Source organism: Castor canadensis, chromosome 7, assembly GCF_047511655.1.
Source record: "Castor canadensis chromosome 7, mCasCan1.hap1v2, whole genome shotgun sequence".
In the NCBI taxonomy this organism is placed as follows: Eukaryota; Metazoa; Chordata; class Mammalia; order Rodentia; family Castoridae; genus Castor; species Castor canadensis.
Window position 1 is genome coordinate 19576870 of NC_133392.1, and position 17022 is coordinate 19593891.

Genomic DNA, 17022 nt, shown 5'->3' on the forward strand with positions numbered 1-17022 from the left:
CTAAAACTTGACAGATAAGTTATTCCTCTAAGAGCACTAAATCAGACAAAAATTGTGCATTCTCTTTCCCAGGTGCAATACCAGACTGAAAAAAAGGAGACTACAATGTATCAAATGCTTTGTTCTTTCTCATGGAACTTAAAATTAGTAAAGACACTGGGTGATCTGACCTGGGCTAGAGAAGACCTCTATTCCAAATAGCACCCTTACTGCCTGCTTACAAAATTTCATCACTAGGAGCCATTCTTTTTTTAGGGTGACATCATGGTTAAGATTCTTTGGGTTTTTGTTATGTTTTGTTTGCTGTGTATTGTGCTGCTGCTGTTGTTTTGAAGATAAGATCCTGTTATATAGCTGGCTTCAAACTTGAGCTCCTCCTGCCTTGCTTCCTGATCATTGGGATTGCAGGCCTATACTTCCATGCCTGGCTGGTTAAGGTTTTTCTTAAATGACCATTTCATTCACTCACTGATTAAAGAAAAATTTATTGTGCACTTACTGGAGATTCAGCAGTGAACCAAACAAAAACTCCGTTCTCATGAAAATTACACTGGTGCTTGGTGTCGGGAATCAAAACAAGCAAAGAAACAGTGTTAGGACACAATAACTGCTGTAATCAAAAATAAAATAGGGAAATTGGAAATTTGAGTGTTGGGGGAGGTCAAGGTGAAAAACAAATATGTTCGTGTTTGAAATGAAATAAGGCATGGAGGGGGAAAAATAAATCTGGCATCTGTATTAAACTAAGGAATATGAACTATTTTGACCAGGTAATAAAGTAAAAAATTAAATTTTTGAGCAAACTAATAATGAGAATGCTTTTCTAAGAAGTTTATTTTCTCAAAGATTTGAATGCATGGATTGCAAGAAGAAAGAATTAGGAAACAGTCTAGGGAATAAGCTATTGCAATTAGACCATGTGAAATAGATGAGGACCAGCAGTAAAACAATGTACCCCCAATACAACAATAATAAAGAAAAGAAAAAAAATAGCAGTGGAAGTGGAATGAACAACAGGCTACTATGAGAAGCACTAAGAGAGGTAGAAAAGGCAACATGTGCTTCTCAAACTACATATAAAGTACAGTCCCTACCTCCACCCAACTGGCTGCAGAACAGTATTTTTAAGCACACAGCATTATATATTAGATATCCTTAAGAACATCAATTTGCTATATAAGGCTGTAAGTGCTTACTTTTCATTTCTGGGTTTTTTTTTCCCTGGTGGGGGAGGGGGGGGCAATAGTAAAGAGCGAAACCCAGGGCTTCATGTATTCTAGGTAAGTGATCCAACACTGAACTATACATACTCCCTGGTGAGGAGTTGTGTTTTGGTCATGCTGAATTTGAGATATTACTGAGACATCCAGGAGGGAAAAAAAAATGTAGGTCTGAAGAAATGCTCCATGGTAAATCATCCTTCCCCTAAGGAGGAGTTAGGGAAAATACCTGAAAATACTGGGCTTCTGGCGCTCAGAAAACTGAGAAAACGTGAGAAATCCTGAATCAGAAGACCCAATCAAGTTGTGCCTAACTCCTGAACCAAAGAAACTGTAAGAAAATAAATGATTGTTTTAAGAGCTATGTTTTCATTTGTTACACAGTAGATAATACAGGAATCACATGATATCCACATTTTTTATTATTAAGTTACTCACAAATCTGCATGTGGGAAATAAACCTCATGTCAAAAGTTAGTCCTGTTGATCTGAGAAACCACAGGACAAGGTTAAAGAGTTATGAGAGTAGATGGAATTCAAATAGCAGGAAAGAAAAAAAAAAAAAAAACACAAGCAGAGCACAGTGGCTGAAGCCAAGAATCCTAAACTACCTGAGAGGCAGAAATTAGGAGGATCCTGTTTTATAGGCCAGCCTGGGCAAAATGTTCAGGAGACCCCCTGCCCCATCTCATCCAATAAAAAGCTGGACATGGTGGGGGGTGCATCCATCATCCCAGCTACACGGGAGGTGAGGATAGCAGCCCAGGCTGGCACAAGTCAAAAAGGCTATTAGAAAAACAACTAAAGCAAAAAAGACCAGAGGTGTGGCTCAAGTGGTAGTGTGCTTACTATATGCTGTCTATAAAAAAACATTTTAAGTATAAAGACACAAAGAGGTAAAGGTAAAAAGATACATAACCCAAGCACCAATCAATACGGTAGCTGGAGTGGCTGTATTAGTATCAGACAAGCTAGAATTTAGGAAAAAGTTATTCAGGGATAAAGACATACTTAATGATAAAAGTTCCCTCATCAGAAAAAAATACTAAGTACATAGAACAAAAAACATTACCCAGCAACTTGACTTTGCTGATATTTATACAATGCTCAAAAGAGAAAAAAAAAAGCAGAATACACATTCTTTTCAACTACATTTAGATCATTTATCAAGACAGGCCATTATATTTTTTCAGCACTGGGGTTTGAACTCAGGACCTCATGCTTGCTAGGCAATCGCTCTTACCACTTGAGTCATTCTGCCAGACCAAGACAAAGCATATTTTATAAAAGATAAAACAATCTGAAAACATCTCACAAATAACCTAGGTTTCATAGGTTGGAAAATAAACACTTCTCTTCTAAATAATCCTGGGGTCAGAGAAAAAACTAACAGGAATATCTAGGAAATATTTTGAGCTGGTTTGTAACAAAAGTATTAAAATTTGTGTGTTGCTGATTAGAGAGTACTTTGAGAAACATTTAAATCTCTAAGTGCTATACAATGAAAAGAATAAAGATCTGAAATCAACCTAAACTATCAACCAAGAGCATATTAAACCTACATTAATAAGGAATAAAGAGCAGAAAACAAATCTAAAACCAAAATTTAAAAAACCATACTTTTTTAAAGATCAATTAAATTGATAGACTTCCAGTCAGTCTGTGAAAGAGAAAAGACCCAAATTACCAATCACTGTATGTGTTATATGTATCTCACTTGTGTATCACATACATTAACAGAATATTTATGAACTTTAAGTGATTGAGTTCAACAAATTATATAAATAGACAATGCCTTGATTCAAACCACCAAAACTCTAGTATAGAAAACTGAATTACTCTATATCTATTAAATAAATTGTATTAGTAATTTAAAACTTAGCCACAAAGAAAACCGTAGTCCCAGATTATATACTGATCAGTTCTACTAACATTTAAATAGAAAGTAACACTAATTCTACACAAATTCTTATAGAATATAAAAGGGACAGTCTATGATACCAGCCATTACAAAAAAAATGGAAAAAAAGTACAGATCAATATTCATTATGGATACAAAAATCATTAAATTTTTAGTAAACTGAATCCAGCAATATATAAAAAGGTCCTATTAAAATATACCCAGTAGGAACTCAAAGAATGGTAAATGAATAATTTAGACTTCACAGAATGTGAACTCTCCTACAATATACTGCCATATGTCAATTACTACTCCAGGTACATTCTGAGAGATGCAATTTCATTGTATGAACATCACAGGAGTATACTTAAATGAAGACAGCTCCTATGTTACTAGTAATAATCTTATAGAAGGTAGGCATGGTAGCACACACCTGTAATAACAGGCTATTCAGGAAGCAGAGGCAGGAGACCAGCCTGAGTAAGGTTAACAAGGCACTATCTCAAAAACAAAAATACAAACAAAAGGGCTAGGGACTTGGCTCACGTAACAGGGAACTAGCATGTGCAATCCCCAGTACCTTCCTACCCTGAGCCAAAAAAATAAAATCTTATGGGTCACTATCATATAAATAGTGACTGAAACATTGCTAAGTGGCATATAACTCACTGACTCACATTAAAGATGCCTGTTAAAAGACAAAAAAAAACCCAAATTTGTTATAAGGATTTTTTCATTCAGTTTAGCTCTATAAAAATAAAAATCACATCAAATCTTATAAAATACATTTGTAAAACTACATAATTAACAAAGCTGAAAATACCTGTCATACAAGTTTGAGCAGATTTAGAAAGATTGGAATTCCATGTCATTGTATTATTTAAATTTGTCTTAAAGGCTTAATTCTTCCTTTCATTGCATAGAAGATTTCAGGGGCTCTTTTAAGCAAGTACCTTAGCAACAAAAGGACAACAGTGGCTATTTACCTTTGAATGGATGACATGCTGTCTTTAGAGTATAATTGCCCTCTTCTCCCTCTTTCAAACACCTCAGCAGAGTAAGAAGTCAATTATCTCCTTTAACCCTATCAGTTCCTTCTAAAGTTGTTCAAATGCTATTTTCTGTGTTCTCTCATTGCCTCCTTTAGCAATAATGATAACTTCTCCATAGGTGCTTGTTGTTTTAGTAAAAGACCTGATAACGATAAACTAAGTTACAGTTCATTTCTGGGTGTCTATGGTTTCTTGCTGATACTTAGTCAAGGAGTTATTTATTAACAACTATGAATTCTCTTTATTGATTTCCCTTTCCTGTAAAGTAAGTTACTCATTAGCATTTGTACAAAAACACTCAAATGAAATTTACTAATGCTACCTGGACCATGAAAAGCAATTCTGTCACTCCTGGCAGTCTTGGAAGAATTTCAAGAACTTTAAGAATTAAGGCTTATAATTTGAGTTAATATTGAAAATAACACTGAAATATTATTAATACTATTATAATTATGCATGATTGTAAAGAAACTGTACTAAATTTACTGCTATAAAATTGTAATACTATAATACTAAAATATACCAATACAGTAAAAATATGTAAACAGTACTGTACTTCATCAAGTTCATTTTAAACCATATTTACTGAAAGCCTAACCTTTAATGTTTAAGAAATTCACAGAAAAATCACACAACAGGGAGTTTAAACCAAATCTGTAAATTCACTCAGCTTTTTAAAAAAGATGATTCTGTGCATTGTATATTCTATATGAATAGCTATTGATTTTATATATACATATATATATAAAACATACATACTGGTTATATGTCATTTGACTTATAAAACTGCCATATTGCAGAGCAGTATGAAATTGATTTTGTTTTGAATAAATGTTATTCAAAGGGTAAAAAAACTTCTGATTCTAATTTCTCACATATCTAAATGATGTGAAAGCTGTTTTTAAATGGGAGGGGAAGAATGATCTATGGTCTCAAAAACCATACTTTAACAGATCATTTTCCTAAACAAAAAGGGTCTTTTTAACAAATCCACATGAAAGTGTATAATATATAAATTACAGCATTTTGTTGAACATATAGCTTAGAAAGATTTAAATATTGCCTCTATTATTTATAAAAACTTAGCTGTTTTGTTTTTATAAATAATAGTAAATAAGTGGGGAATTTTTCTTAAAAATCCTAAACCAAGCTGGGTGCCTATGGCTCACGCCTGTAATCCTAGCTTACTCAGGGGTCAGAGATCAGAATCACAGTTTGAAGCCAGCCTTAGCAAATAGTTTGCAAGACCCTATCTCTAAAAAAAGGAGCTGGCGGAATGGCTCAAGTGATAGAGCGCCTGCCTAGCAAGCATGACAGTGAGGCCCTGAGTTCAAACCCTAATATCGCACACACACACAAAAAAAACCTCCCAAACCAAACCACAGCCAGAGGGAAAAGAAAACTGCAGAAGCATTAATAAGACACAAAGATGGAGTTTATCTCTGGTTTCAAAGTGCAAACACTGCCTTCCCAGAAAATTAAAATTGTATACAATGAGAAAGAAATACCTATTTTATTGGGTTACCATAAAGATTTAATGATACATGTAAAGAATTCCGGTGCTATGGTTTGGCTATAGTTTGACCCCCCTACAGGTTCATATATTAGAAGGCTGGTACTTAAAGAGTGGCAATATTGAGGTGGCTGGGTGACTTGGGTCAGTGGGAAATGCTTAGGTCTTTGAGATGCTGCCCTCAGAAAGAAATAGTTAATTCTGTGGAACCCCTAAATTCTTTAAAAAAGGGTTGTTTTAAATACAAAAGCAAGTCTGGCTACTCCTTAGCCCCTTTGACTTTCTGTCTGGCAATGTGAGCTCTCCTTACTGGCACTCCCACCAATGTGATGAGACCAACCTGAACCAGTGTTATGCCCTTGGATCTCCAGAACTATGAGCTTTTCTTTAAGTCAAACTGCCTCATTCACTGCAGTGACATTTACATATCAATACCTGGTATATTGACATTATGCTCAGATAACTATTATTGTTTATAGTATTTTTACTTGATCTTTATTTTTTGTTTTCTATAAGGAAACAAAGACTATGGATTCGTCCCAAATTCATGCATCTGCATTACACCTTATAAATTATAACTCCTAACAAACATTAGATTACGTTTATTTTCTGATGCCCTGCTTAGAATAAACAATGTATGATGTTTCCATTTTTACAGAAAACCAGAACGTAGAAGAATACCAACTTTAGTCACTAATGGTGGGAGGGAATTTATTCAAGAAATTCAAGGGTCTTTTAAAATATAAATTCAGTAATAAAGATCAAAAGATTAGGTAGCTACAAACATAAACCAGTTAATTATATAAAATTTGTCAACTTAAATAATTACTTTTCAGTAAAAATATTGTATCTATATGCTCAAAAAAAATGAAATTGAAAATTCTGTGAACTAACTCTCACTTAAGAAATGGATATTTACAAGAGCTGGGTGTAATCTCAGCCCTGGAGAGACTGAAGGAGGATTTCAAGTCAAAGCCAGCCTGGGCTCCATAAACACCAAAAAAAAAAGGAAGAAAGAAAGAAAAGAAAACATCCTGAATTCTTGGGCTGGGGCTTGAGGTGGTAAAGCACTTGCCAGAATACAGGAACCCTAGGTTTGATCCCAAGCACCTTGGGGGGGGAAAAAAAAGTGTATTCTTAAATCTCAGGTAATTTGATAGAAATAAATCCTAAGAGGTTCATAAATTATTTGTCAAACTTTTAGGACCAATTGTAACACAAACACAAAACAATAATAAAAACAGAACAATGAACCATATATGCAAGGTCAAATTTTAACTGAATCTAGTACTAAACCAAGTCATTCAACAGCCACTTTCCTATGAGAAGACATGGAATGAAGTATTTCTACCCAAAAATTCCTGGGACATTTTACTAACTCACAAGTGAGTGGTATTTTGTATGTATGATACACTACCTAAGAAAATCTATAATGTATTTATATTAAGTGTCTAGTTAAGAGTTAAATGTAATAACACATTTAAAGTTTAAACTGTAGTATTTTTAAGTCTAAACAAAATTTTTAAATCACACAATATTATATCCCTGCAAAGGCTGCAGTGTCTACAATCACAAAGTTTCTTTTACCATTCACTGTAAGACCAATACATAAAACTTAATTCATCTTTGTTTATTCAGAAGAAAAAATGGACTTAAAATTTCCCTTAAAATTCCAAGATCCACATTTTACTTTGAGGGTTTCTGGTTTTTTTTTTTTTTTTTGAGTTAAAAATCTTATTAAAAAAAAGCTCACTACGGCAGTACCTGTATCAATTTCTCAAAAACTGATGCTAATGAATTAATGTATTTCCAAGGTTCATAAATTTTTTTCTATTTAACCAGAGTACCTGCCTAGCAAGCACAAGGCCTTGACTTCAAACCCCATTACTGCCACAAAAAAATTTTTCCCATCATTAAAAATATCACAACTGCTGTCTTTTTATTGACACATCTATATTCCTTGTTTCTACTACCATTCCTTTTAAAAAAAAATTTCCTTTGTTTCAGTAGAATTTAGCTTTATATAGAAGTGAAATGAAATCTATCAAAATGCCAAATGTTGCATTTACTAAAGGTCTCCTCTTCTGCCTTTCTGTATTGGATTTGTTTGGGGTTTTCCCTATTTTCGAGACAGGATCTCACACTGCTACCCAGGCAAGCCTCCAAATCCTGGGCTCAAGCAACTCCCCTGCCCTCAGCCTCCTGAGTAGGTGGAATTACAGGAACATGCCACTCAGGTCAGCTGCTATATCAGATTCTTTTTAAAGAACAAGTACTTTCAAAACAAAACAAAAAAAATTCTATTTTCACATGACAATACTCTTTCTTAAAGCTATGACAACTCTTAGTGGTAAATTAGAAAGTGATGTGAACTTAAACATTTCTAGATAAAGAAGGGAAAGTCAGAATGGAAAAGTACAGATGTTAGCTAATAAACATATAGGCAGACTTTAAAAGTAGGTGGCAACAACTTAGGCAAACATCTTTTCTTTTTTCAATTTTTTTTTTCCAGTGAAAACTAAAGCTCATTAATTGGTGTGAGAAAGGTCGAATTACATCTATTTTCTAACTCACTTTGGTCTAAAATAATTTCAGTTCATGTCTATTGGTAAAGTAAACCATGAACGAAATGAAAGTTAGAAACAAGCTGTTTTTAGGCAAGTATTAAGAAATTTATGGTAGGGAAAAGCACCCAACAAAATTGTTTAGTATAATAAATACTACAATAATAATAACCAAGTCCTCTTACCAATTTCAGCAGGTAACTGTTTGATTTTGTTCTCTCGAATGCTGAGCATGCTGAGTTTTGATAGGTTTTTGATATCCTTTTCCACAGTAGTTATACGATTAAAGCGAAGATACAGAGTGGTGAGAGAATCTAGCCTATACACCACTGAAGGAATTTCTCTCAGTTTATTATGCCGTAAATCAAGCATCCGCAGCTTCTTCAAGTTATCAAGCGAGTCAGGCAAACTGGTAAGTGAATTTTCACTTAGAGCCAGCGTCATGAGATTTACTAGGCAGCCCACTTCTCCTGGGAGGGACTGTAATTTATTACTGTATAAATAAAGTTCTGTTAATTGAGTCAACTCTTTGATTGATGATGGTAGTATGTGTATAGACCTCTTGGATAAGTCCAAGCGCATTGAGTTCTCCTCCCGGCACTTGTTGAGCTCTTTAATCACCTCAGCATTGCTCGATTTTTTTCTAGTTCCAGGTGCTGGATTTGGCCGTTTGATCGTATTGTCAACTGAAAAGGCCACACCGGGTTGGGCAGCACTGGAGTCCTTCTTTCCATCTTTGGCATCTTTCCCTTTGGTTTTAGGTTCTTTTTCTTTGCTTTCTTTTCCAAAACCTCCTGAAGCTTTTGCCTCCTTTTCTCTTTCCTTGGCTGATGATACTTTGGGATCTTTCTCCTTAGAGTCTTTTTCTTTTCCTAAACTACTACTCATGGTGACTCAATCGTGGACAAAAACTACATGAACTCTTGTTATTTGCCCAAAATCCAAAGACAAAGATGAAGAGACAAAGATCCTTCACAATCAAAAAGATGTTGCCATGAAGAAATCATCAGCATAAAGTAGCATCCATTTGTTACATGTTGGATCTAAAAGCACTATGCCCATTTCTGATATAACTCATTCCAACTGGTAAAATGGTACTGGCCAATGATTCATTAGAATTCCTGAAACACAGAGAGTATTAAATTAACTTAGGTTTTAATTTATATTATAAAAATAGCCTCTGAAAAGCAATCATTCTGGAATTTGCCATTTTCCTATAATTTGATATAGCAAATATTTATCAAACACCCTTCATTATACAGAATTCACTGAAAACTATGTAAGTTAAAATGGTGGGCCCTAAAGAACCTGCAATCTAATAGGAAGAGTAAGAAATGAATACAAGTTACTATAGTACAAAACTGAGAGCTCAAAAGAGAAACCACAGCATCAGCTGATGTTTACTAATTGCTTTCTATATACAAGCATTATTCTAAGTAGTTTACAAATATTAATTCATCTAATACATATCAGCCCTATGAGGAGCAAACTGTTATCCTAGTTATACAAAGGGACACTAAAACACAGAAGTGTTTTTAAGCAACTACCTTTGTAATCTTGGAAAAGTGACAGAGACAATATTCTAAATTAGGAAGAGGATATCCATAACCTATATTCCTAACTACTACACTAAAACTGCTCTATCTACAACTAATTGTCTGATAGTTTAAGACTGTAAGTTTTCAAAACTGATGAAAGAATGGAGAGCAGTAAGATTAAAGGACAAAATGAACAAAGTGAAAGATATGTAGGAAAAAAGCAAACAGCTCAGGGAAGAGTTAGTGAGCACTCTAGTTGATTCTAATACAGGTAGATCTGACTGAGGACCACCTTTGAGAAACAAAGCAAAGAGGAAATCTCAAATGATGTCTATAGTCTTGACTCTGGAAAAGAAAGGAAGATCAATGGAACAAGGTACTTAGAAGTACAAAAAGTTCACTGGTAAGATAATTAACCAAAAAAAAAAAAAATCCAAAAGGAAAAGATAAATAAAATTTTTGTGGAAGGAATCAGTCCTCCCTAAATATTTTGAAGTTAAAACGAATAATTCTTATTTTGTGACTCTTGTCAATTCTATATAATTGACAGTTATTTTTGTTATTACAGCTTAAAAATTAAAGACAGAGCCAGGAGTGGTGACCAATTCCTGTAATTACAGCTCCTTAGCAGGCAGAGGCAACAGGGAAGTGAGTCTGAAGGCAGCCCAGGCAAAGATCCAGTCTCAAAAACAAAGTAAAAACAAAAGAGTTGAGGGTATAGTTCAAGTGCTGGAGTGCTTGTCTAGCATGGCAAGCAAGGCCTGAGCTCAATCTCCAGTGCAGCAAAAATGAAAACACAAAAGGAAAAAAATTAAAGATAAAATTATAACACCTCACGTAATTAGCCAAAGTGGTTTTAAAAGCTATTAAGATTTTTATCAAACAACCAAATTGAAATTTTCTTTTTAAAAATTTTTGGGATCCAGGTATGGTGGCACAAACCTACCATAATCCCATCACTTGTGAGGCTGAAGCAGGAGGATTCTGAGTTCCAGGACAACCTGGGCTACATACCAAAAACCTGTCTCAAGAAACAAAACTAAAAATCTTTTTCTTTTGGGATGGGATGCTTGCCTGCATGAGGGCCCAGGACTGAAACAAAAAAAACTTTTTATAGGATATGAGCCCCACCCATGCAAATTTAGATAGCCAAAACACTCACATACGGCAACTATTAAGTAAATGGTAAGATAATATATTAATTCTTCAAATGGATGACATAAGCAGTAGCACTTTGAGAAAAATCAACATCAGTAAGAATGGTTGAGAAGAACTTAGGCTAACTATTCCTTAACTACTAATAGTAGTGGAGAGGTAGCAAAGCATTACATGTGGCATATGGAGAAGGGGGGGGGGGTTTGCCTGAAGTGTATGTTTGGTTTGCTTAGGAAAATGAAAAGGTAGTTTTTTGAAGCAACAGATCACACATGCAGGAATAACAGAAACTGGGTAAGGGATAGATGAAATTTGAAACAGCAAAGTCATGAACTTATATTGATATATAAATGCTGAAATAAACATGCATTATTTGTTAGCACACCAGGATACCTCTATCAACCACTACTCACTACCCTTTAAAACATGCAGCCTATCTTCTGAAACAACATTATAGTGAATAATGGGAAACTTGCACCAATGGATACAGGCATTGTTTATTTGTTTTCATTTAAGAAATGTCAGGTTGGGGTGCAGCCAAGGTGGTAGAGCACCTTCCTAGCAAGTGGAGGGCCCTGAGTTCAAACCCCAGTACTGCAAAAAATAAATAAATAAATAAAACAAAATGTCATTATACCAAATTTCTAAAAAATCTAATTTCTATTTGGTATAACAGAAATGGTATAAAGAATGAAGATGAATAAGAGATAATAAAAGTCAAAAATATTAGGTATTATACAGGTCTGTTTTCTTAAATGAAAAACCTACAACCTATAGTATTTGCTTAAAAATAGAAATTCCTAGACTCTATCCCAAATCACTCAGTCACAATCTTTAGGGAAAAAGAGAATAACTTTAAAAAAAAAAAAAAGTATCTCAAATACTAACCAAGTCTGGGAAACAAAAGATCTGATCAAATGAGGGATCTGAGCACCAGTGTATTTATTGTATTTCTCAAGTATCATTCTAATATAATGAATGAAAGTCAATCACAGTAATGAAAAAACACAGTTACCAATAATTTTAAGTTCCCATTGAAGTCTAAAGGGACTATCTACCATATATGAGGTTTAGACTACCAATCTGAGCTGTTACTTTTTTTTTTTTTTTAACTACAGTGGTGATGGATTGGAACTAAGTAATGCATACACTTATCCTGTAGCTCTTGTATTTAATGAGTTCATAGAAGTACAACTAATGAAAGAATGAGATTTTGGATCTTGATATTACCATTATGCTTTACTTAATATACTAACCAGGCTAAACTATTAGCTAAAAAATTTTCACTTCCAGTAAAATGTATTTTGTCCAGGAGAACAAATAATTTGATGGCCTCAAATTAAGTTCTGAGTCAGATCTGAAACAGGAAACACTATCAAACTTTTTAGATAACAGAGAGAGTAATTTTTCATGTTTCTTTGAAATAAGTTATTCAAAAGTTTGGATTTTTCTTTTTAAAAAAACACCAATTGTACATTTTGGGGGACAATCAAGTATGTATAATATTTTGTACAAATTTTAAACTTAATAGCTGCTTGTATAACAGAAAATACCTATGATATTCAGTCTCCAAATGCTCAAAACTCAATGGAAAAAATATAAAATTACATCACTAATTAAGCTGAGGCTGGCAATGGTGTTTTTATACTGGGATCTTTACTACCCCAGATTATCCACTCCCTATCACCTAAAAACTACCACACGGAGCAATTAATGAGTTTTTTACCTGTATTTATTTTCACAGGCATATCTCCAGGAAAATATTAAACACATTTCTCTACTTATAACCAAGTTAACTCCCTGAATTCACTTTATTATTAGTCAAAATGACATCAAACAAGAAACTAAGTCATTTCACTTTCAATATCTAGTGGTCAGTCACTGGGCTGTGTTAGGTCAGTTTTCCAAAATATCTGAGAAATAGCTCATAAAGAAGTAAGTTTTATCTTGGCTCAGGGGTTCAGGTTTCAGTCCATGGTTGCTTGGCCCTATCGCCTTTGGGACCTTGGCAAAGTCATACATACATCATGGCTCTTCACATCACGGCAGCCAAGAAGGGAAAAGAGGGGAAGGGGTTAGGGTCTCAATATCCCCTTCAATGGCACACACCTAATGACCTAACTTCCTTCCACTACATGCCACCTTCTAAAGATTCCACCAACTCCCAAAAGCCAAATCAACTGGGGACCAAGCCTTCAACACAAGAGCCTTTGGAAGACAGTTAAGATCCAAGTTGTAACGAAAGTCAACAAACTTTTCCTGTAAAGGACCAGATACTAAATACATTAGGCTTTGGAAGTCAGACTGGTCTCTATTTCAGGTACTCAAACCTGTCATTTCAGTTCAAAAGCAGTAGTACACAATAGGTAAATGGAAAGGAGTAGCTGTATTTCAATAAAACTTGTATTTACCGAAACAGAGCTGAAATTACATTTGGCCATTGGTTCACAGCTTCCAGCCACCGCCCTAATTCACTGAGATTTTAAATTCATTCTTTTCAGAACTTAATTTTTATGCAAATGGGACAAAAGCAAAACTATTTTTCCTTGCCCTTGTAATATGTTCACATTACATTTAGCTATTTCCAAAATAAATTTCCTGTGCTATAGGAGGAGGAAGAGGACTAGAAAGAAGATAGGAAGAAGAAACCATTAGCCTATTAAGATCTATCCTTGAACCAGATACGGTGGTGCATAACTGTAATTCCAGCACTCAGAAAGCTGAGGCAGAAGATCGTAAGTTCAAGCCCAGGTTAGGCTACGTAACAAGACCCTGTCTAAAAAAAAGAAAAAAAAAAGAAAGAAAGAAAACTACCCTAGATACAAAGTATGATAATCATCGTATGTAATATCTAAAAACTACGCACTAAATACATTCCTTTGCCTTATCTTAAGTGCAGATATGAAAGCTTTACAATATTAGATCTTGAATTACCATGAACAGGACTTTTGGCTCCAGACAGAATCCCACAACCAAAAACCCTGGATAAAATTTATAAAGCAACTAGCAGAAGACTGAAAAGCAGGCAGACTGACTAGGGATGCTGGGACTCCCTAGGGTTTTCTGTTTATTTGGGCGCTTGGGGTTTTTGTTTTGTTTGGTTTGGTTTGGTCTCCTATATATCTCAGCCTAAGTAGGCACCAATAAATAAAAGCTCCAAGTGAAGTCTGTTCTGGCTAGTCAAAGGATTGTGAAGAGAGTAGCATTAAGGATGCCTTCCTTACTCTAAAGTCATGTCCTTCTATTTCCTCCACTAGCACTGAGGCCACATAGATTGTGGAGTAAAACCCTACCAACCATCTCAGCTTTGCACAAACTCGAACAGAAGAAGCATACATCCCCCCTTCATATCATCTGTATGTCTGAGATGTGTGAAGTGAATCTGTTCACCATTTCAACCATGCACTGACCAAGTATCAGGAAAAAAAAAAAGTGGTACCCAACCCCTTCTATTCCCACTGGTGCGAAAGTTACACTACAAGTAAGAGGCCTGTTAACCACCCTCTGTCCTACACTAAGCAAACATCAGCAAACAGTTGATATACCAACCCCTCCTAACAAAAGAAAGGAAGAATAATTAGCAGAAGAGCAGGCTGAAGAAGGGATTTTTTTTCAATCTGTGTAGGTTTCCTAGGTATAACTCCTAGCAGCACATGCATGAAAGCAACTACAATCAAAGGAAATGATTTAAGAAAAGAACCTGTGTGGGGACATCCCATATTTCAGATTGGCTTTAGGGTGGCACAAAAGCAGGATTCACAAAATCAAAATTGGAACGAAAGGCCACAAAAATGAATCAATATGTGTTCTGAACCAAACAGGTTGACTGTCTGCAAAAACAGACAAATATAAGTAAGTTTAAGAATCTCAAAATGTAAGGATACAATTTAAAACCATATACCATCCCAAGAACTAAGAAAATGTTAACTTTAGGGAGAAAGGGAATCAACAGACAACCAACACTGAGATGATACAGATGTTGGAATAATTTGATAAGAATTCTAAAGTATCTCTCAAAAAAGGGGGAAGCAGCTCCAACAAACAATACGCACACTCTTAAAACAAGTAAGCAAAAAAGTCTCTGCAAAAAAATAAAAGATATGAAGATAAAAACTGAAATTTTGCAACTAAACAACATAATAGATTGACTCAATATAAGGATGGAGATTACAGAATATTCTGGAATTTGAAGAAATATCAGTAGAAATTATCCAAACTAAAAAACACAAATTTTCTAAAACTCAATTCTCAATAGAACTTCTTGGGAGGTGTGTGAAAATAAAAATAAAACACCCAATGTTTCTTAGGAGATTCAAGCGGAAAAAAGCACGGCTAAAAATTTATTTGAAAAGATAATGGCTAAAAACTTCCAAAATTCAGTAAAAGACATATCTATAGACAAAAAGCTGAGCGAACCATAAAACAGGAAAAAAAACTCAAAAGAAATCTATACCCAAGATATAAGATAATCACATTTCTGAAAACTAAAAATCAGTAAGAAATTGAAGGGTCTGGTGGAGTGGCTCAAGTGGTAGATAGAGCTCCTGCCTAGGAAACACCAGTTCCACCAAAAAAGAAAAATTGAAAGCAGCCAGGGAGCAACAATACAAACATTCAAAACAATGATTTGACAGGCAGTGACTTCATCATCAGACATCATACAAGCCAGAAGGAAGTAACAAAACATTTTTCAGGTGTTGAAAGAAAAGACCTGTCACTGAGGATAATTTATCCAGCATAAACATTTTTCAGAAATGAAGGTAAAACACACCATCTCAGATGATGGAAAATGTGAAGAGTTACAGACTGTAACTTAGAACACCAGGAATGAAGAAAGATCAACAGAAAGAATATGTATGAGCATAATTGGCAATGTTTCTCTTCTTCAGTTTTGTGAATTGTGTTTTACTGTTGAAAGTAAAAATATTCTAACTTGAGTTTGTCATTAATGCATTAATATTAATTTTTTTTCAGTATTGGAGACTGAACCCAGGGCCTCACGCATGCAAGGAAGAGTAATAGTTAAAACAATATTGTAACGAAATGAAAAGGACTGAAATTATGCTAAAATAATTACATTCTACTTGAAACAAACATTGTAATCCCTAGAGCAATCACAGAAAAAAATTACATAAGAGACTGTAGAAACAATACTGATAAATCAGAATGCACTTGTTAAAAAGCATTCAAAAGACCATAACAGAATTAAACTAAAACTCAATACCAGAAAGATAAGAAGTCTCCAAATGCTTAGAAATGAACACATTTGTAAATAATCTATAAGTAAAGAAAAGCAAGGAAAATTAAACTAGATATCAAGCTAAGTAAAAGTAACATATCGAAATCTACCAGATGTAGGTAAAGGTGTGCTCAGAGGTAAATTTATACACTGAATGATCACATCAGAAAACTTCCACATACAGACACATGAAAAAGTAAAAGAAAGCAGGAAGAAATAAAAGAATGGAAGGTGAGGGGGGGGAAATCACTAAAAACAAAAATGCTTTTTTAAAAGATCCATAAAACTGATAAACATCAGCAAATCCCAAGATAAAAGGAAATGGCACATCAAAATACAGAAGCAGTAATTATTCTAGTATCTGTAGTTAATACATTAAAATGGTCAGTATCTGAGATAATATACAAACTGTTCTCAATTAATCCCCAGAAAAAATATAGCAACTCTACAGACATTTACATATTTTAAGGTGAGATGCTAGAATTCTTAAATGGTTGATAATATTGGGGCCAAACCCTTTCAACTTCTCTTGAAAAGGTGGCTTCATTATTGTTTTCAGAGATTACTGTCAAATCAGCATCCACAGGGCCAACTCTTGAACCACACTAGCTATACCTGTCTAGCACCTGCTCCTTTTCAAAATTTTTACATACATTATCTTACTTTTCACATTGATTTTGGAGACAGGAAGCATAGAGATTATACTCTCCATTAGACAGATGAGCTATTTAAAGTCTACTTGTAAAATGAGATTGATGGGCTCTGTTCTGCCTTTAAAGCCAAACCTTTGGGTAGAACCCTGTATTCAACAATGAAGATGTTTCTGGCAAGAATTACACCA

General features: G+C 34.5%; 1 protein-coding gene across 5 annotated transcripts in view; it reads right to left on the bottom strand.

Annotated features, from left to right (window-relative positions):
• Shoc2 (SHOC2 leucine rich repeat scaffold protein) overlaps positions 1-17022 on the bottom strand; it is a 101564-nt gene that overhangs the window by 51012 nt on the left and 33530 nt on the right. For all 5 annotated transcript variants that reach the window (XM_020171557.2, XM_020171556.2, XM_074078319.1 and 2 more), the window contains exon 2: positions 8435-9370. In XM_020171557.2, coding sequence (XP_020027146.1) covers positions 8435-9137 — 703 coding nt within the window. In that variant the 5' untranslated portion in view covers positions 9138-9370. The remainder of the gene's footprint in view (positions 1-8434; positions 9371-17022) is intronic.